This window comes from Elephas maximus, chromosome 2 (genome assembly GCF_024166365.1).
Source record: "Elephas maximus indicus isolate mEleMax1 chromosome 2, mEleMax1 primary haplotype, whole genome shotgun sequence".
NCBI lineage: Eukaryota > Metazoa > Chordata > Mammalia > Proboscidea > Elephantidae > Elephas > Elephas maximus.
Genome location: NC_064820.1, coordinates 165,458,743 through 165,479,842, shown reverse-complemented (window position 1 = coordinate 165,479,842; position 21,100 = coordinate 165,458,743). Strand labels below are relative to the sequence as shown.

General features: G+C 50.6%; 1 protein-coding gene across 1 annotated transcript in view; it reads left to right on the top strand.

Moving 5' to 3' along the window:
* CAMK2A (calcium/calmodulin dependent protein kinase II alpha) overlaps positions 1 to 21,100 on the top strand; it is a 75,551-nt gene that overhangs the window by 21,107 nt on the left and 33,344 nt on the right. Inside the window, exons 3-11 of the mRNA XM_049874067.1 lie at positions 3,904 to 3,963; positions 10,938 to 10,992; positions 11,720 to 11,785; positions 11,868 to 11,940; positions 15,091 to 15,193; positions 17,073 to 17,156; positions 17,300 to 17,394; positions 18,593 to 18,715; positions 19,079 to 19,162. Of these exons, the coding sequence (XP_049730024.1) occupies positions 3,904 to 3,963; positions 10,938 to 10,992; positions 11,720 to 11,785; positions 11,868 to 11,940; positions 15,091 to 15,193; positions 17,073 to 17,156; positions 17,300 to 17,394; positions 18,593 to 18,715; positions 19,079 to 19,162 (743 nt within the window). The remainder of the gene's footprint in view (positions 1 to 3,903; positions 3,964 to 10,937; positions 10,993 to 11,719; positions 11,786 to 11,867; positions 11,941 to 15,090; positions 15,194 to 17,072; positions 17,157 to 17,299; positions 17,395 to 18,592; positions 18,716 to 19,078; positions 19,163 to 21,100) is intronic.

Below are 21,100 nucleotides of genomic sequence, written 5' to 3'. Positions count from 1 at the left end.
GTGTTGAGGGGTCACTTCCTTGGTCCCCTGGTACCAGTCTCAGGGCACCAGGTGGGAAACATGTCACGAGCTCATTCAGGTTGCCCTTGAACTTCAGGTGCATGCAAGGGAGGCTCTGGGGGGTCTTCCCTGTCTCCTCCCCACCCCTTCCCTGGTTCTCTTGGTTCTTGGGATTATTTCTCCAACTTCCCAGGATTGGAAACCCTGTTATTGCCCTATGGAGGAGTGGGGTGCCCTTCCTGTTCCCAGACTCAAGGCCTCTTTTCTCCCTGGCTCATGTGCTTCCTGCCAGAATTCTGATGCCCACATGCCTGCTGAAGCCCGCTCCTCTCTGCGGGCACAATCCTGTCCATCTGTATGATTGCGTTTCCTCTCCCACAGCACCCCTGTCCCACTGGGTCTGTCTGGCCCCAAGGGCCTTACCCCAGTGTTTCCATCCATCCCTGCCTGCTGAGTTGTGGGCAGGGCTGGCCTCCTCACCCTCAACACCAGGAGGCCTATTTCCAGGGAGGGAGTGAAAAGGTTCAGAAAGCATCAGAGTGGGCATTGGGGGACAACCCTTCCAGGTACCGAGGTAAGAGTCTGGAGACCCCCAGCTTCTCTCTGCCCCCTCACCATTATGGAACTCTATTGAGCTAGATGGATTGATTGATCAATTAATGCATTATTAGAGTGGGAGGCAGTATAGTATAGTCATTTCAAACATGGATTCAAATCCCAGCTCTGCCTGTTATTAGCTATGGACCTTAGGCCTCGGGAACGTGGCAGTGATCAAGAGACGAGGTCTTGTTCTTATTGAGCCTCTTCTAGGGACAGAGACTAAAAGGAACACGAAACATGTAAATAAACTGGTCGATTTCAGGTAGCAATGAGTGCTGTAAAGAAAATAAGACAGGGTAACCAGTAGTGATGGAATGGTGGGGGGATACTTTTAGATAAAGCAGCCAAGGAAGCACTCTCTGGGGTAGCGGAGGAGTGGTGATACAGTGCTGGCACCTGTCTGATGAAATGAGGCAGCCACAGGAAGAACATTGCAGGCAGACAGCTTAGCACGTGCAAAGGGCCTGAGGTAGGAAGGAGCTTGATGCGCCTGAGGCAAGTGTGGCTGGAACTTCCTGGCTGAGAGGAGGGTGGCCTGAGATGAGGCTGGGCCTTGATGGCTGAGGTGAGGAGTTTGGATTGTATTATAAGTACCTTGGGAAGCTGCTGGAGAGTTTAAAGCCAGAGAGTAACGATCTAATTTATATTTTCAAAAGAGCTCCCTGGCTGCCGTGAACAATTGGCAGGAGAGAAGAGGAGTCCAGGAGTGGGTCCTCGGATCTCCGGTTCTAATAAGGCTTGACCATCTGATGAGTGATTTTGATAAAGGGACCTCTCTTCTCTGGGCCTCAGTTTCCCCATCCGCATAACAAAACAAGGCCTCATAGGTCAAGAGCAGCACGGTCCCTATCATTGCTTGAGGTTTCCTCTGTATTAGAAAACGAAGACATTTCAAATAGGCTTATAAAAATGATGACATAATGTATATGTTTACATCCAACAAATTAATGCTTTTAATGTTGAACGTTGCAATGCCGTCTGATTGTACTATTCACAAAATGTCGGCAAGATTTATAAAAACAGTTAATTCCTAGCGTTTCCAGCAGTGAGGCCTGGTAACCAGACACAAGTTTTGAGCCGCGTGACCAGCATTTGCTGTTTTCAATCCTGTCAGTGTAACCCTGCTCCTTGGATTATAACCTCATGTGGAGAAAACATCAAAATTCTGGATTAAGCCCCCTCCCCCAAACGTGTAGCCTGAGTCAGAGGGACCCCAACCCCCTCTCAGAGACCTGTTTGATTTCTGGTTCTGCTGTGTATAGGGTGGGTGGGAGGCAGGGTGTGGAGGGGGTGATGTCCAGCCTTCCTCAGCCCTTGGCCAGCCCTGAGGGGGCTCCCTGTCCTCTGTCCAGGAATCAGTGTCTCCTGCCTTCCCTGGAGGTTATGGAAGGAGGCCAGGGAGGGAGGGGAGCCAGGGGTGCACCCCCACAGCCTGGCCCCACCTCCCCTTCTCCATCCTGCAGCTTGTCTTCAGCTGGGGAGTTGAGCCTATGGAAACAGAATTGGACTTAATTGCTTTATGGATGGAAAAGCCACATTTCAGTATTGATCTTGGCTTCTGCGGCCCTTGGAGGATGGCCAGTGATTGCTCTAATGGAGGAGTGGGGGGAAGGGGAGCTGGCAGCCCAGGAACAAGGGCTAAGGCTGGGAGGGGGGCCCTTTCTCCATCCTCACCACCCTCTCTAGTGCCTGCCTGCTCTCGCAGAGCCATGAGGAGACTGGGGTTCTAGTGCATGCTTGGTCTCTGAGTGTCCATGTGAGTTCAGGTACATCACTTCCTTTCTGTAGGACTTGGTTTTCCCATCTGGGAATTGGGGGCAGGTGGAGGTAGTGGTTATGTTTCAGTGCATGGAGAGCAGTATAACACAGGGTTTTAAAGCCCAGGCTCTGGGGTCTGACTGCCTAGGTACAACACACGGCTCCTCCATTCACCATGGGTGTGACATTGGCCAGTTACTCCTCTGAACCTCTGTGCCCTCATCTGTAAAACTAGAATAATGATAGAACCTCCCTCAAAGGTTACTGTGAGGGCTAGAAATGCATATAAAGAGCTCTGCACAGTGCCTGGCAACAGAAAATACTCAGCTTTTGTTAGCAGTTCCTTTTTTATTGCCTTTTTTTTTTTTTTTAATTAAGGCATTAACTGCCAAATTGTGAGAAAAGCACCAGAAAGGGAATTGGCTACTACTGAGGCCTCGCCTTAAGTCAAACAGCAGTTCCAGGTCTATAAAATGGGGATAATGATGCCCTCAGCCCAGGGTTGTTGGGTGGACTGAATGGGGTCATAGATAGGACTGTACCCAGCGGCCTCAGAGTCAGAGGTCACAGGTAGCAAATCCTGAGCAAGGCCTCTCTCCCTAGTGGGTGGGAAGGCCCAGAAGATTTAGACGGAAGCCCTGAAAAGGAGGTTTGAACATCCTGGGTACACCATGAGGCTGCCACAGGGAGGTTCTATAGATTCTTTGGGGCTACCTTCATCTCTGAGGCCTCTGAAAGGCAGGTAGCTGCTTTGAATTAGTACAACTCTTCTCCTGGAGAGGATATCTACTCCCTTGGAAACGTGTTCATTCATTCAATCGCTCGTTCTTTCATTCAGTTATTTCTTGAGCACCTACTATGTGCCAGGCATGCAGCTGAATGCCAGGGGTGCACAGAGACCAAGTCCCTGCCCTCAAGGATACAGGCGTCTGTAAGACAGTGTGGAGCATGCTGTCAGGGGCTGTGAGAGCACAGAGAAGAGGCCCCCTACCCACCTGGCAATCAGGGCAGGCTTCTCGGAGGTGATGACATCTAAGGATGAGTAGGAATGAATGATGGCCAGTGCATGACGGTATGGGAAGTTGAGAGAGTGTTCTAGGCTGAGAGAACCACACATGCAAGGGCCCCAAAGTGAAAAGGCTGGCTGGGGTAGGCTCAGAGAAATGATTTTCAGCCTGGGCACAGTGTAGAGCCTGACGGGCCGAGCTGGAGGATGTGGCAGCAGGAGTCAGGCCTCAAAGGGTGTTATAGGCTGGTGGAAGGAGCTTGGGCTTCATACAGGAAGGGGCTTAGGGAAGCCCCTCATTTGAGAGCTCTGGAAATTGAGGACTAGAGATGGGAAGGGACTTGCAACCCGGGCCTCTCCCTCTTCCCACCGCACCCCCCTGCCTTCCTGGAGAACCCATAGGCCCTGGCTAAAAGGCAAGTTTTTCCAATCCCCATGGGCTGCCCTGGGAAGTGGAGATGAGAGGCTGTGAGGAGGGAGAGATGGGGTGGTGGAGGGTCCTCCCTCACCTGGACCTCACCTGGTCATCTGTGTTTCAGACCATCAGAAGCTGGAGCGTGAAGCCCGCATCTGCCGCCTCCTGAAGCACCCCAACATTGGTGAGCCCTGGGGAATGAGTGAGGAGTCTGAGGGGGGGCTGGAGGGGACGGGGTACGTGAGTGTTTGTGGAGTGGGTGCTCTCTTCTCTGGGCACAGCAACAGTAGAGATGAGGAAGGGGGCGTCTTTAATAGTTTCCACCTTCCTCAGAGACCAGCTTGGTTGGGGGAGAGTGAAAAGGGGGCCCTTCCTCCCTGCCCACGCTGCCGGCAGCCTCCTTCGGAAAAGCTGTTTCAGGAAAACTCTTGGAGCTCTGAGAGAGACAAAAATAGGCCAGGAGGGAAAACACTTGGCCTTGGCCTGCACAGCCCACTCCCCAAGCCCACCCCCATGCTGAGTCAGTCTGGCACCCTGGCCCTGCCGCCTCCCTAGCCCTGCCACTCGCCACCAAGAGGCAAGCTCCGTTGGCCCAGGCCTCAGGGGTCAACCGGATGCAGGCTGAGGCTACGTGGAGAGGCCAGCCGGGTTGGATCTGGATGAAGTGGGCAGAGCCAGGGCAGCAGGGCCAGCTGAAAGGGCACTAAAACAGCAGGTTACTGCCTGACCTCCCCATCTCCACCCCTGCACCTTGGGTGGGGTGGGGGTGGGAGGCTGCACCCCTGCCCGCCAGGATTCTGAGTCGTGACAAGAGGAAGTGCAGATTTTAGATCTAGTTCTGCCAGGGAATGGCTGTGTGACCTTGGGCAGGAGTACTACCCTCTCTGAGCCACTTTTCTCTATCTTCACAAGGAGAGGGCTGTTCAGATCAGTGCTTCTCCTTTTTTAATCACCTGGGCATTGTGTTAAAAGGCAGATTCTGGTTCAGTGGGCTGGGGCCTGAGATTCTGCGTGTCTAACACGCTCCCAGCTGATGCCAAGGCTGCTGGTTCATAGGCTGTGCTTTGAAAACAAGGCCTATGTGCTCTCTAAGGGATACTCTAACTCTGACAGCCACCATGCCATCTCCCTCAGGAGAGAAGCACCTCTCAGTGCCCAGGGCCCTAAGGGTTAACTCTCTTGCTCAAGCGAAGCATCTCCATCTGCTATTTATACCCAGACGGCACCTCCCCTTAGCTGCGCCTGCCTGGGAAGGGGAGCAAAGCTGCACAAGAGCAGCCAGAGGCTCCAGGGCCAGAATCAGAGAGGAGGCAGCCGGGAGGCTTGCAGGGAGGATCCCTGGTTGGAGCCTGGTCCCTGGCCTGCTTACTTCCTCACTGGGTGGCCCTGGGCTATTCCTGCCCTCTCCCAGCCTCTAACTCCCCATCTGTATGATGAAGGGAGCGTGTGAGTTATCCTTGACTATAAAATTCCAAGGTTCTTTTAAAGGCTGTCTGCTCTGGAGAAAGGAGGAGGGAGTGTGTGTGTGTGTGTTGCTACCGGATTGCAGCTGTCTCAGGTCAATGCTGCCCCTCCCCACTTGCACCCTCTTCTCCCTCTCATTCCCAGCTATAATGGAGCAGTAAGTTAGGGGTTCTGGGGCTGACAGGCTGCAGCTCAGATTATGGGTTTGCTGCTTAATTGCTGTGTGACCCTAGGCATGTTGTTTAACCACTCTGATGTACAGTTTTCTCATCTGGAATACGGGAATGATACCTATCTCATAGTATTGTGATGATTAAAGCATAGCATAATGCCTGTCCTGAGGTAAGTGCTTTGTTATCATTAAGCTGCCCTCCTTTTCCCCAACCTACACCTTCCTATAGAATAACTTGACTTAAGTAAGACATATTCTCTTGCCTGAAACACCACCATAGGGTTATCATTTCCCTGAGTCATCAAGATTTTTGGTCATCATTGGAGACAACATTGTGGTTAAGAGAACGGGTTTTGGAGTCAAGCACACCTGGGTTCAAATCCCAGCTCTGCCATTTACTAGGTGTTTGAGCTTAGGCAGGGTATGACCCTTTCTGAGCCCCAGTATCCTCTGTGAAATGGAAATAATCACGTGCCCACCTTCTAGGATTGTTGGGAGGGTTAAATGAGATATCGCAAGTAAAGCCCTCAGTCCAAGCCTAAACCAAAAAACCAAACCCACTGCTGTCAAGTCAATTCCAACTTATAGCAACCCTATAGGACAGAGCAGAACTGCCCTATGGGGTTTCCAAAGAGCAGCTGGTAGGTTTGAACTGCTGACCTCTTGGTTAGCAGCCGAGTTCTTAACCACTGCACCACCATGTCTCCAGTACAAGCCTGGTACATGGTAAATGCTCAGAAATGTTAACTATCATCTTCATTATTATAATTCTCATCAAGTCATTCATTCCTTTCCTCCATTCACCTGATGTCAAGTGTTCCCAAGATCTGAGGTCTTTGCTAGACACTGAGGATGTGTGGAAGGATTGAGGCTCCGGGGGTGAGAGCTGAGGGGGAGGTGGCTGATGCACAGCTTGCTGGGAGCAGAGCAGAGCATCCCAGAACAGGAAAACCCTCAAAGAGCCTTCAGCTACTATCAGGGCTGGAAGGATCCTTGGAGGGTGCCCCTTCCTGATCCTTTAAGCATCTCGCTTTAAAGTAGGTTGTAATTTCAGCCCAAAGAAGTGCAAAGAGGTACAGCCACGGGCGTAGAGCCTGAGAAACGTAGACAGAGAACTAGCCCACATGCTTAGAGAATCCAGCCAAGGTTACTGGTTGCTGCCTATATGTGGCTGTTGCCTAGCCCCAGGGACAATAGGTCAAGGAAGTCCCTGACACGCACAGCTTGGTCCAGCTGTGCCATGGACCAAAACCCAAAACCAAACCTGTTGCTCTTGAGTCGATTTCCAACTTGTAGCAACCCTATAGCATCTTTATTTCCCCAATCCTGCTTGGGGGAGGACAGTACTCTGCTTTCTGGGCTATTACCACCTACCATCTACATATGGGGCAGACTCCAGAAGGCCACCCCAGGGAGCAGGAATCTTGGACTGTGCCAGGAACAACTTGAAAATCCAGAAGATGATTTGAGGTGGGGAAGGGAAATGTGGTTGGTTGATGATGAAGATGATAACGTCCTCATTTATTAAGTTCTTCCTGGTGCCAAGCATTGTGCTATGTGCTTTATGAGCAATATCTCACTAATTCCTCACAACAGCCCAGCAGTATTAGCACTATTGTTAGGAATGGAGGCTCAGAAAGGCTAAGTCATTTGCCCAAAGTCATACAGCCAGCAAGTCCGACTCCAGAGTCCATGTTCTTAGTCCTTCTTTTTAGCCTCCCAAGTGGATGTCAGGAGTGTGGTGTCAGGGACACACATAGGGAGGGGAGCAAGTCCTTTCCTTCAACTTCCAAGGAAAAAATTGCAACTGTTGGAAATAGGACAGGCATGTCAGAAACTTCATAAATCCTTCATAAATGAACAGATTTGTTTGTTCTGTGACAATATTTTTAAAGGCATAAACCGACAACCTAACTCAATTGACATAGACAAGCCAATCACTCCACCTGGACCTGGGATCATGACTACGCCACCCAAGAGCCTGTGGCCCTTGAAACCTGCTGTTTCTCTAGAACTCTGGCTGAGTTATTCCTCTAGGCAGCCTCCACCAATGAAAGGGGAGTTTGTGTGTGAAAATAGCATTGAAACGAGGAGTCCTGTCTCCTAGGCTCAGAGGTCTGATTCAGCCATCTCTCAAGGACAGAAGCAGACTCCAGTGCAGTTGCTACAGGTTGTGGACTGCCCAGTGGGGATTCAAATACAGCTCCTGTCCCCCTAAAGTGTCTTCTCAGAGGGACCCATTGCTGTTAAGTCGATTCTGACTCATAGGACCCTACAGGACAGGGTAGAACTGCCCTATAGGGTTTTCCAGGGAGCGGCTGGTGGATTCACACCACTGACCTTTTGGTTAGCAGCTGTTCTCTTAACCACTCAGCACAAAGGTACCATCTGAGCTAGAGACAGCAAATACCCACACCACCCCTGCCCCAATTATGTCCATTTCCCTGAGCTCTAAGGACCTTCTCTGTAGGGGTTGAGGCTCCTGGTCACGGGGTGGATCTGGGACTCCAGCCTTCAGGGGAGGGAAAGCTCCTTCCAAAAGTCACTGGCCCCATTCTAAAAGTCCTTTCTGAGATGATTCTGGCTGCGGCTGGCTTCTCAGAGCTTCTCACACTCAAGAAAGGAAGACTCACGCAGCTGCCTGGGGCATGCTCACCAAGAGTCCACTTAGAGGAAGACTGGGAGAGGAGAGTACTTTTCCAAAACTTTACCTTGATACACAAATAATACAAGTTTATTACAGATAAATGAGAACAGATCATTTTAGAAGTATCTCCTATAACCCCACCACCTAGAGCTAACATTTTTTGATATATGCTTCCAGATTTTTCTCAAGTACACTTATACGTATTCTCTCAGGTCAGGTTCCCTAGAAGCAGAGCCTGAGGTAGGCATTTGGGTGGTCATGGTTTATTGAGGTGCGCTCCCAGAGGAGATCTGTAAGGGGTGGGGTAAAGCAGGATAAAGAGGGGGAAGGAGCCGAGCAAGGATGTTGTCTCAAGTCAAATCTAAATTTGACCTGATCCCAGGTGGTGAAGGGGGACCTCTGGGGCATAAATCACATGGCAGTGTTATTCCTCCTTGGGACAAGGGGACCAGCCCTTTGTACCACCTTACCGTCCCCTCGCCCACACCTCCATTAGGCAATCTTTGGCTGAAGGCTCCAGGTAACCTTGTGGGCAAGGTGACTGCCCTCAGCCAAGGGCAATTCTCCAGAAAAAGGCAAGCGGGCACCTGTTAGCAGCCACTACTCCCAGCAGCTGGGGCGTGGGTGCATCAACCTTCTCAAGGAGATCTGGACAGGGCACATATACAGGCTTGCCAGATTCCATACCAAAAATATACAAGGATGCCCATTTAAATTTGAATTTCATATAAACAGCAAAAAATGTTTAGTATAAGTATACCCACATATGCAATATGTAGGTCATACTTAAAAAACCCAAAACCCATTGGTGTGGAGTTGGTTCTGACTCATAGTAACCCTATAGGACAGAGTAGAGGCGCCCTCATTGGGTTTCCAAGGCTATAAATCTTTTCAGAGGCAGATTTCCATATCTTTCTCCTGTAGAGTGACTGGTAGATTCAAACTGCTGACCTTTTGGTTAGCAGCCGAGTGCTTTAACCAGGGTGCCACCAAAAATATTTATCATTTATCTGAAAATCAAATTTAACTGAGCATTTTTTTTTTTTTTTTCTGGCAACCCTACCCCAATGGCATCTACTACACAGATACACATAAAATTGTAAAAATTAAGCAGGCAGTTTACCTTGAAATGCATTTAAAAAAAATAAGATGGATTAGTGGATGAATAGAGGAGTGAACAGATATGTGATAATGCAAGTGTAGAAAAATATTAATGATAGAATCTAGGTGGTGGGTATACGAGTGTCCACTTGACTGTACATTTGCAAATTTTTATAATAAAATGTTGATAAGAAACCAAAGCAGTGTTACAGGTGATGTTAAGGAGCCCTGGCGGTGCAATAGTTAAATACTCCGCTGCTAACGGAATGGTTGGCAGTTTGAACTCCACGGGAGAAAGACCTGGTGATCTGCTTCCGTAAAGATTATAGCCAAGAAAACCCTACGGGCAGTTCTACTTTGCCACATAGGGTTGCTCTGAGTTGGAATCGACTCGACAGTATACAATAACAACACAGGCACTGTTAGGCAACCTGCCTTTCTTTGCTGTAAAATATATTTAAAACATCTTTCAGCAATTATTTTTAAATACGTGTTACCATTTAAGAATTTAAAAATTTTTTTTAATTTGTGTCCCCTTCATCCTCCATCCCTGGCCCCCACCTCCCCTCGCCCGTAGGCACCCACTCTGGGTACTTGATGCCTGTCCTCAGTCCACTCCCCAGACCTTATGTGTAGATATGGGAGCCCATAAGTGATCCAGGAAATTCAATATTGCGTCGGAAATGTACGCACATGGCCAAAATTCAAACGGCACTGGGGTTTACAGTGAAAAATAAGTCTCCCACCACCTGTGACCACTTCTTCCCATTTCCTCCCTCCAAAGGCACCCCCAATGCCAGCTTCTCCGTTTCCTTCCAGAGAGAAGTATGTCCTATGCAAGCTTAAATACATCCTTTTGAAAAAGTACTGTGCACACTGTTTAGCACCTTGCCTTTCATCAAAAGGTGTAATTTGGCAATGACTCTGAATTTTTTTTCTGAACCAGGGAATACGTAACTGCTACATCACTTTAATAGCTGTGTAATTTTTATCATGTGGCTGTATTCACTGAGCCACGCCCCCTCTATGGACATTTTCAGTTTGTGGTGTAGGGCACTTGTCCTGGGAGCACTTGCACTTGGCTGGACGTGCGTGGGCCCCAGAGTCATCTCAGGCGTCAGGTACCACTTCTAGAAGCCCAGAGGGTGATTCTGAGAGCTCTGGGCTCCAGGGAGCCTTGCCTCTGCTCTTGGTAAATGAGGTGTGGAGAGATGAGTTTCTCAGCGCACCGGAACTCAGAGAACACCGTCACTGCCCCCTCCACCTGGCTTTATTATCTCCTCCGACCTGGAAGCGGAGCAGGGACATTAGCTCAGGGCCAGCACTGAGTGAGCACCGACTGTGTGCCTCATGGAACTCTTGCAACAACCCTGCAAGTCTAGGAGTTTCATTTTCATTGTTGGGCAAGGAAACCGAAGCTCAGAAAGGCGGAGCAACTTGCCCAGAGTCACACAGCTCATAAGAGGCAGAGATGTGAGCCACAGGCTCTTTGCATGTAGCTGGCCTGCCCAGTAAGGAAACTAAGGCCTTGGAAAGGAGAGGGGACCAAACTTTGACCAGAACAAGAGTCCACTGTCTCTAAACCCAGGCCTCTCTTTTTGACGTCAGAGCGCTCAGTGCCCTGAGCACTTGCTCATCTGTTTGTCAAAGCACCTGGTATCTAATTTGTGCTCAGTGACCATCTCAGCAATTGGAATGCTGGCTATACGAGGGACGAGAGGGAGGGCGGGGGTGGGAGCCTTGGATGTAACTGTTACCTCGGCCCCTCCCACAGTCCGACTCCATGACAGCATCTCTGAGGAGGGACACCATTACCTGATCTTCGACCTGTGAGTTTGGCCCCACCCTGGCATGGATCAGTACTGGGGGCAGCCTGAGCAGGGTCCCTGGGGCTGAGGAGTCCCAAATGTCCCTGGGCTGGGCTGGGTTGGGCTGGATTCCCTCTTCTGGTCCCAAGTCTCCCAAGCAGTGCAAATTGGTTTTCCTGCTACACCAACAAACACTTTTGACCTTCATGGTTACGTATTTATTTCCATTTCTCTTCTATTTATGGCCAGTGATGCCGGTTTCCCACTTACAGTGGCCATATAAAGTTTCCTTTTGGAATATGTTTATGTTTTAAAGCCAGTCAATTTAAGGAAAAGCAATAATGAAAAGATAGGCTTTGGTGGTTCCTGGATTGGCAAGAAAACTCAGCGACGCTGGTCTCATCTGTAATAAACAGCCTTGGGTTTCTAGAAGCCTGATGAACCTGAGCGATGTGTTCCAAATATCCCAGCCCAGGTCTAACACCAGCCTGGAGCCCAGGGCAGCAGAAAGGCAGGCAACAGAGGGGTAAGGGCGAAGGGGGGCCAGTGGGAGGCTATGCTGGAACCTAGCAAGGCTGTTATAACAGGGGCGCCCCTGGTGGCCCCCAGGCCTTCAGCCCTAGTCCCCTCCTTTTGGGGCTGAGGTTCTCATGTCCCTGGGGGGACAGTTCTTAGCTTCCTGGAGGCTCTTGTAGATGAGGCTGTACCATGGCCTCTGTGGGAGAGTGATTCTTGCCTGTTTCCCCAGGGTCACTGGTGGGGAGCTGTTTGAAGACATAGTGGCCCGGGAGTATTACAGTGAAGCTGATGCTAGGTGAGTGCCAGACAGCCTTGCAGAGGGCATGCAGGGGTGGGCCACTCTTGCCCGCTCTCATACCAGGACCCCTTTCTTCCAGCCACTGTATCCAGCAGATCTTGGAGGCAGTGCTGCACTGCCATCAGATGGGGGTGGTGCACCGGGACCTGAAGGTGAGTGGCCCACCCCTGAGTGCCATTCAGGGGGGAGCCTGCCCCCAGCCCTGCCTTCCCTTCCTCCAGCCAAGGGCCTTATCACACTCTTCTAGTTTCCCTGAGTTAGGCTGGGCAGGGAGTCTTCCCCACTGTCTGGATGAGGAAGCTGGGCTCAGGGAGGGAGAGCATCTAGGCTTGGGACTGAATTCTTCTGACTCTCAGCCCCACATGCTTTGTGCCAGGCCAGGAGGCACACCGGTAGACTGCCAACATTGACTACAGGGCATAGGGTGAGAAGACAGGCTCGGTTCAAATCCCAACTAGGCCCACTTCCTAGCTGCATGGCCTGGAGTATCTCAACCTCTCTGAGTCTCAGCTTCTTTGCCAGCAGGTTGCCGTAGCAACCTCTGCAAGGGGTCAATGAGGATGTCAAATGAGAGAAACCAAACCAAACCTGCTGCTGTCAAGTCGATTTCAACTCATAACGACCCTATAGGACACAGTAGAACTGCCCCATAGAGTTTCCAAGGAGTGGCTGGTAGATTCGAACTGCTGACATTTTGGTTAGCAGCCATAGCAGATATGTTATTTTTCTTGTTCTTGGGGTGTCTGGCAGGCTGGAGGAAGAGACCAATAGGACGTGGGGCTCTTGTAGTATCCTCCTAAAGAGACTGGCAGGACTAAACAAGCGTGGAGTCTAGGATTGGCCCCGGTCACCCAGCCCTGCCCCGTTAGCACAGGGTTCATGGATTACTCTGTGGGGCCTCATGGCATCAGTGTCTGGTAGCTTATGACATTGCCCCCATTTTTCAGAGCAGGAAATTAAGGCCTAAAGAGTTTAAGGGGTTTGCCCAACGACATGCAGTTCATTTGTGGAGGAACTAGGCCTGGAGCCTGGTCTTCTGGTCCTGGATCCTGTGCCCTCAGTAGTCTGGTGCCAATACCCACTCAATCCAGTTCCTGTTCCTGTTGTAGCCGCTTTAGGGTGACCCTGCCAGGCATCCATAAAACCTCTGCTTTTCAGTGATGACAAAGTCATTCCCCACTGGGTAGTCCCTTGAATAGACAATGCTCCTTCAATCTTTCCTGATGCTGAGGTTTCACTCATGAGCCCAGTTCTGCCCTCTGGGGTCACAGAGAGCAGCCTCCAGCTCGGAGCAGCCCTGGAGGGACTGGGAGCAGTGATGTTGCAGCTCCTAGGTCTTCTGCAGGCTACAGTCCCCATTCTTGCTGGAATGTGCTTTCCAGACCCTCGTCATCCTTGGCTCCCTCCCTCGGCATGCTCCTGTTGGCCCAGGACCCTCTTGGGGTACCCACCTCTGGCTGTCATGGGCAGTTCATGGTTTCTCATTGGAGCCCCAAGTGAGCTCCTTGGGACTTGGTGTAGACCATAGTCGAGTGTGCACATGGAGAGGGTCTTAGGCCAGACAACAGGACCGTTCTCCCAGAGGGCCTGTTCCCATTATGGCTCCAACCCCTGCTCAGGGAGGAGGGAGGAGAGGCAGCCCAAATTTAGACCACACTGGGTAGATTAATTAGTAGCACATTCATCAAATCAGGGCAGGACGGCTACCACGACCCAGGACACGTTGGAAATGCTGCCCCAGAGGACAAAAGAGGCCTGAACGAGCTGGGCAGACAGGAGCTATATTTGCTTGGGTCCTGCCTAGCTTTGGGCAGTGAAGGATCAGATGTGGGACCCCTTGGAAGTCCCCGTGGGGAAGAGAATTGGAGGACAGAAGGAGATTGGCTGTCTTCAGGGCCTCTGAACCCCTCCCCAAGTGGAAACTGTGAATCCTAATGTTTATCAACACTTACTGTAGGCCACTGTTAAGTGCTTTCCATGGATCACCTCAGTTAATCCCTATACCAGCTCATGAAAAAAAAAAAAAAAATTTTTTTTTTTTTTTCTTCATGAGGTAGGCATTATTCCATTTTTCTGAGGTGGAAACTCAAGCTCAGAGACGTGAAATAATCTGCCCAAGTTCTACAGTGTAGAAGGGACAGTGCTGGGATTAGAAGCTGGACCTTCCAACTGTAGAGTCCATGATCTTAGCTCCCCTCTGTACTGAGTCCCAAGGTGGAGGGGAATGTCCAGACCCAGCAGGAGGTACAGGATTTCTGGGGGCCTGAGCCACCAGAGGGCAGCAGACTTGATACCCAAAAAACCAGGTGTGGGGCCTTTTTCAGGGCTGTTGCTGGTCCCATGTACCAGCTCCAACTATCTGTCAGCCTAGAGTGGTTAAGATCACAGCTCTGGAATCAGACTTTGCCTCAATTTTGGTTCTCACTTACCAGCTGTATGATCTTGCTCAAGTTATTTACCTCTCTGAGCCTTGGTTTCCTCATCTTTATACACAGGACAAATACTTATATGCCACCCACTGTCCTAGGTGCTGATGATACAATGGACAGGACAGATAAGGAACTCGCATTCTACTGGGGGTGGCAGATAGTGAACACGCACATAGACAGATGAGAAAAATCATTAGAAATTGCGATGAGATTTCCGAAGGTGACAAAAAGGAGTCAAGCCAGAGGCCACCTGGGGGCTCCTCATTTCAGTGGAGTAGTCATGGGGGACCTCTTTGAGGTGGTGACCTGAGGTGAGGGCTGGTTGGGGAGAAGGGGCCAGTCCTGTGAAGCTTGGTTAGGGAGAGTTATCCAGGTAGGAGGAACAGGAGGTGCAAAGGCCCTGAGGTAGGACCATTTCAGGGGTTGTAAGAAGACCACTGTGGAAAATGACAATACTAATATCTACCCCAAGGTGTTGTTGGGATGAATACAGGAGACAATGTATACTGCATATATGGCCCAGTTTGGGCACATAGTAGGGATATTATTTTTTCTTCTTTGTTGTGGTGGTGGTGTCTCTTTTCCTCACATCAGCCCTAGCTCCAGACCCTGAGGGGAGGGGAGGAGAGGGAAGGGAAGATGAAGGAAGGGTCTTCCCGTTACAGAACGGAGGCCTTGGCATAGGGCAGACCCCTCTCTAAGGACTGACACTCAAGGCCCTGTGGTGGGGGCTGGAGGTGGGAGAAGGGAGCCCCTGGATTATCCAGCTACTTCTCCTGTAAACCCAGGCCCCCCAGAGGTGAGGTTCTGAATCTGCTGATGGTCCTCTTGGCCCTTTCCTCCTCTTTCTCCCTCCTCTCTGGTCCTGCAAAGCCTGAGAATCTGCTGCTGGCCTCCAAGCTCAAGGGTGCTGCGGTGAAGCTGGCGGATTTTGGCCTGGCCATAGAGGTGGAAGGAGAACAACAGGCGTGGTTCGGTGAGTGGGGGGTGGGTGGGAGGTGGCAAGGATTTGGGGGGCCAGCCTTGCTGTTGACACATGACCTATAGGAACTCTCTGCAGAGCAAGGGTGGGTTGGGGATGGCTGTTGGACCATCTCTATGGTCAAGCCAGCCCTCAGGGTGCAGGGCCCACCCCACCCAGCCTCTCTAGATCAGTGGGCTTTGCGTATCCTGTCTTTCTGGGGGCCAGGCTCAGGGGCATGGTTATCACTAAAACAGTTTCATGAGCACTCACCTTCACTGTTGGCTAAGGATTTCCCCTAGCAGCCTGGGTGCTAGAAAGCTTTATCCTGATTTTACAGGTAAGGAAATGGAGGCTGACAAACTTGGGCAAGGTTAAGGACACTTCAAAGGAGTATAAAACCCATTGTCGTGGAGTCGATTCTGACCTAACATAGCACCCCTATAGGACAGAGCAGAACTGCCCCATAGAGTTGTAAAAGGTCTAACTAAAAGGTCTAGCAGCCGAAGGTCTCAACCACTACGCCACCAGGGTTTCCTGAAAGGAGTATAGTCAGGAGTGTAACTCAGATGACCCAGTACTCTTTGAGATTTTGGTGTAATTTTAGTCTCTTTTAGCTATCTGGAATGTTTTCTTAGTAAGCAACATGGATCAATGGTTAAGAGCCAGAGCTCTGGATTTAAATCCTGACTCTGCCACTTACCAGCTGTGTGACTCAGGGCAAATCATTTCCCCTCTCCAAGGCTTCATTTCCTCACCTGTGAAATGGAGCTGTGAGAATTAAATGATATCAGGCATGTAGAATGCTCAGCTCCGTGTTTAGCATACACTTGATAAACAGTGGGTATTCTTATAATTAATCGTTAAACTATTTTTGTCCACTATTTCAGTTAGCCCTTCCGGTGATGCTGGGAGGTGTTTAAGATACCACCAGTTACCGCAGAGTTGACTCTGACTCATGGTGACCCCATGTTTGCCAGAGTACAGCTGCGCTCCATAAGATGTTCGCTGGCTGATTTTTCAGAAGTAGATCGCCAGGCTTTTCTTCTGAGGCATGTCTGGGTGGCTCCAACTGCCCACCTTTTGGTTATCAGCCAAGCATGTTAACCGTTTGCACCACCCAGGAACTCCAGTATTTAAGATAAAGAAAAAACTAAAACCCATTTCCTTTGAGTGGATTCCGACTCCTAGCAACCCTATAGGACAGAGTAGAACTGCCCCATAGAGTTTCCAAGGAGCACCTGTTGGATTCAAACTGCTGACTTTTTGGTTAGCAGCTGTAGCACTTAACCACTACACCACCAGGGTTTCCAGTACTTAAATACTCTCTTTCTCTCAGTATTTGAGATAGGAGTCCCTAGTTCCCCATTTGGCAGATGAGGAAACCGAGGCCCAGAAGATAAAGAGACCTACCCAAGGATTTAGGGGACAGAGCCGGAGTTAGGAACAGGTCCCCAGAAGTCCCATCATCAGCTCCTAGGAGGGGATTGGGAGTGGGCAAAGGTTCAGCTCTCATCCTGGAACTGCCATGGCATGTAGATTTCATCTCAAGTGCCACCAGCAATCAACTGGTACTGGCTGCAGAGAGGGTTGTGTTGAGAAGCTTATGAAGCTGAGTCAGGACCTGCGGGAAGGAGTTCTGATTAATGGTTTCTTCCATAGGCTCTGGAGTGGGGACATGTGTACTATGTATTTGCTGACCCTGGTCCAGAGGTTTACTGACCTCAGTCTGGTGCAACATGGAGTTGCATGGTGTAACACTAAGGTCTGGGGGGTGGGGGTGTCTTCCCATCTCCAGGGCAGCCCTCGTCCCCTCTTCCGGCAGGGCCTTGCTCTGAGTTACTTAAGTGCCAACCTTTGTGTGTGTGTCTGCCTGTCTGTATCTGGGGAGCAGGGTTTGCAGGGACACCTGGATACCTCTCCCCAGAAGTGCTGCGGAAGGACCCTTATGGAAAGCCCGTGGACCTGTGGGCCTGTGGTGAGTGTCCTGGGAGCTAGAAGACCCTTTTACTCCTCAGCTGCCCCCTCCTCTGGTGCCCCCTCTCTCCTTTCTTCATTACCCCCCTACCCTTCATCTCTCCTGCCCACAGAGGGTTGAAGGTTCTCCCATCCTCTCCCCAGGGGTCATCCTGTATATCCTGCTGGTTGGGTACCCTCCATTCTGGGATGAGGACCAGCATCGCCTGTACCAGCAGATCAAAGCTGGCGCCTATGATGTGAGTGTTGCTCCTCCTCTGCCCCCCCACCCCCATCCCTGGGTCCCCTTCCAGTGAAAGTCGATGCCCAGGGAGACCAGAGACCAGAGGACACCTCCCCCTTGCCCTCCCACCCACTCAGGGCCCCTCTCACTCTCAAGTGCACAGATGGAGCTTGAGGACTGACCAGGGCCCAGTATTGAGCACAACACACCTAATGACTGGGAGCCCAAAGTGACAGGATTTATCCTGTAGGGTCCAAGATGGCAGAAAGAGAACCAAAGTTGGCTCAGAAGTGGGGGAGCAGACCCCAGAAGCCAGGCTTTTATCTTTCTCTCTATATATGTAAAATAATAATAATAGCTAACACTTTTAACACTTATTTCCCTGGGTGGTGCAAATGGCTAATGAGCTCAGCTGCTAACCAAAGTTCTCCCGGAGGCATCACAGAAGAAAGGCCTGGTGATCTACTTCTGAAAAATCAGCCATTGAAAACCCTATGGAGTTCAATTCTCCTCTGACTCACACTGGGCCACCATGAGTCAGAGCTGACTCAATGGCACCTGGTTCTGGTTTAACATTTCTTTCACACTCTTCTAAATGTTTTACATGTATCACTACATTTACACCTCACTCCACTCTATAACATAGGTACTATTATTATCCCCACAGAGGCACAGAGAGGTTAAGTAACTGCCTAAGTCACACAGCAAAGAAATGATAGAACTGATATTTGAACCCAGGCAGTCTGGCTCCAGCGTCCACGCTTTTACCAAGCTATCCTGCTTTTCTGCATAGCTGTTATCTACCAAACTATGACCCACGTGCTTTATAGCCTATGCAATCCTCATGACTTGCCCAAGGTCTCAGAGCCAGGGAGAGGCAGGGGCAGGACTTGAACCCAGGTCTTCTAATTCTGAAGCCTGGGCTATAACCACTGGCCTGCTTCTCTCCAGGTGAGGCATAGCTTCAGAATAATGCGGGGGGGGGGTACCTTTCCCTCTGTCCCTCTTCCAATTGTCCTAGGGTCAGGTGACCTGTCCCACCCCTGATCCCAGATGGATCCCTGCATTTAGGAGCTTCCAACTTCCCTTGGTTACAGACGCCTGAGTGGGTAGGCAGTGGGACCCCTGCCTGCTCCCCTGCCAGTCAGGGGCTGGGGGATCGCAGGGGTGGCCTGGGGCAGGCTGGGCAAACCTGGCCTCTCTGCCCCTTCCAGTTCCCATCACCCGAGTGGGACACCGTCACTCCGGAAGCTAAGGACCTGATCAATAAGATGCTGACCATTAACCCGTCCAAACGTATCACGGCTGCCGAGGCCCTCAAACACCCCTGGATCTCGGTGAGCCTTTCTCAGCAGGGCCCTCCACAGAGCCCCGCCAAGCCTCAGGGCCCAGACCCCCAGAATGGGGCCAAGGAGGCCTTAGTTCACAAACTCAGACCTGCATGGTCCCCGGGGGGATTTGGCAATGGGAAGTATTTCGGGCTGGCGTCATGACTGGGGGTGCTACTGAAACTGCCAGTGGGCTAAACATCCTGGGTGCTAAACATCCTGCTGTGTTTATGACACCCCCTAGAACAAAGAATTGTCCCCTGCCCCAAATGTCGACCACACTTCCATTAAGATGTCCTGCTGAGGGGACCTTGGGGAGGCCTTTCCTCCAGCCTGCCTTCTGCTCACAGACCTCTTCCCTCTCCCCTCCAGCACCGGTCCACTGTGGCCTCCTGCATGCACAGACAGGAGACCGTGGACTGCCTGAAGAAGTTCAACGCCAGGAGAAAACTGAAGGTAACAGGTCCCCCCGGCCATGACCCCGGGTGTGGGAGTAGCGTGCCTGGGTCTCTACAGAAGCCAAGAGACTCACTCGCTAGTACTTCAGTTCATTCCTTCAACAAGCCATTTATTGAACACCTACTGTATGCTGGAAAGTGGGCTAGGCTTTGGGGAGTATATTAGTCAGGGTTCTTCAGAGAAACAGAACCAATAAGATTAGACGTATATGTTTACATATAGTAAGGAGCCCTGGTGGCACAATGCTTAAGTGCTCGGCTGCTAACTGAAAGGTCAATGGTTTGAAACTACCAGCAGCTCTGAGGGAGAAAAGACCTGGCGATCAGCCCCCATAAAGATTACAGCCTAGGAAATCCTATGGGGCAGTTCCACTCTGTCCTATAGGGTTGCTATGAGTTCGAATTGACTTGACGGGCACATGACAATATATATATGATAGATGAATATATATATACATACGTATACAGAAAAAAAATTTCTTTTTATACACACATATATACATATACGCAAAAAAAACCCACTGCCGTCGAGTTGATTCCGACTCATAGAGACCCTATAGGACAGAGTAGAACTGCCCCAGAGAGTTTCCAAGGAGCGCCTGGCGGATTTGAACCACTGACCTCTTGGTTAGCAGCTGTAGCTCTTAACCACTATGCCATGAGGGTTTCCTCTGTAAACCTTGCAGAGTAGTTCTACTCTGTAACACAGGAGGTCACCATGAATCAGAATTGGCTTGACAGCAACAGTCTTTGTTTTTTTTTTTTTTTGGCTATATACATATTCATCTATAAAACACATATATGAAGACAGAAAGAGGGATTTATTTTAAGGAATTGGCTTAGAGGATTGTGAGCAATGGCAAATCTAAAATCTGTAGGTCAGGCAGTGGGCTGGAAACTTGAGCAGAATGTCTATGCTATAACATAGAAGACTATGTTATAGTCTTCAGGCAGAATCCTCCCTTGAAAACTTCAGTTTTTGTCCCTAAGGCCTTCAACTGGTTGGATGAGGCCCACCCACATTATTGAGGGTAATCTGCTTTACTTGAGGCCAGCTGATTTAAATGTTAATTATAAGTAAATACCTTCATAGCAACATCCAGGTGTTTGACCAAACAACTGGGCACCATAGCCTAGTCAAGTTGACCCATAGCCATCACAGGGAGTTTGCAGTGAATTTGCCCCATGGCCACCTGACCGAGCTCTCAGTCTAGTGGGAGGACAGATGAGTGACCAGGAACCCTCAGGGCCGTGATGAGTGCTGTGACTGAGGCTGTGGGAACGCAAAGCACCACCATGAGCCAGGTCTGGAAAGATCCCGAAAAACCTTGCTGCAGCAAATGGCGTTTAAGCTGAGACCCTGAAAAATAAGCAGGTATCAGCCAAATGTAGGATCAGAGTGGGGAAGAGTGTCCCAGACAGGGAACAGCTGGAAGCGTGAGCATGAACCCTTAGGGCAACGGTGTATGGGTCAGTTGTGACTGGGTGGGAGACCATGGGTAGGGGGTGCGTGGTCCTGGCTTTGAAGCGCTGGGGGGTGGGGAGGGTGGCTGAGAGACTCAGACAGTGACCATGGCCCCAAGGAAGCAACAGTAGGACCCAGGAGGGCCCTAAACTGTGTGCTCAGGGTCGTGACAGCTCCTGACCTAGCTCTTGTCAGGGACCCCATGAGCTGGTAGGTGCAGGGAACAAGGGGTGCCCCCCTCCCTGCCCCGGCCAGTTGGGGCAGAGAAGCCATCAGAACGTTGGGAGATGATGAGTAACGGATGCTGAGGCCAGGGTCATTCGGAACCTCCTCATCAACTACTCCTGGGCCTGGAACGAGGGCTCAGGACGGGGCCATGGGCTGAGAGGGTGGTGGCTGGTTGATGCCAGGAGAACTGAGTCCTAGCCCCACCCCAGTGGGATCGGTGTCGTGGAGGAAGTCTCAAATGTT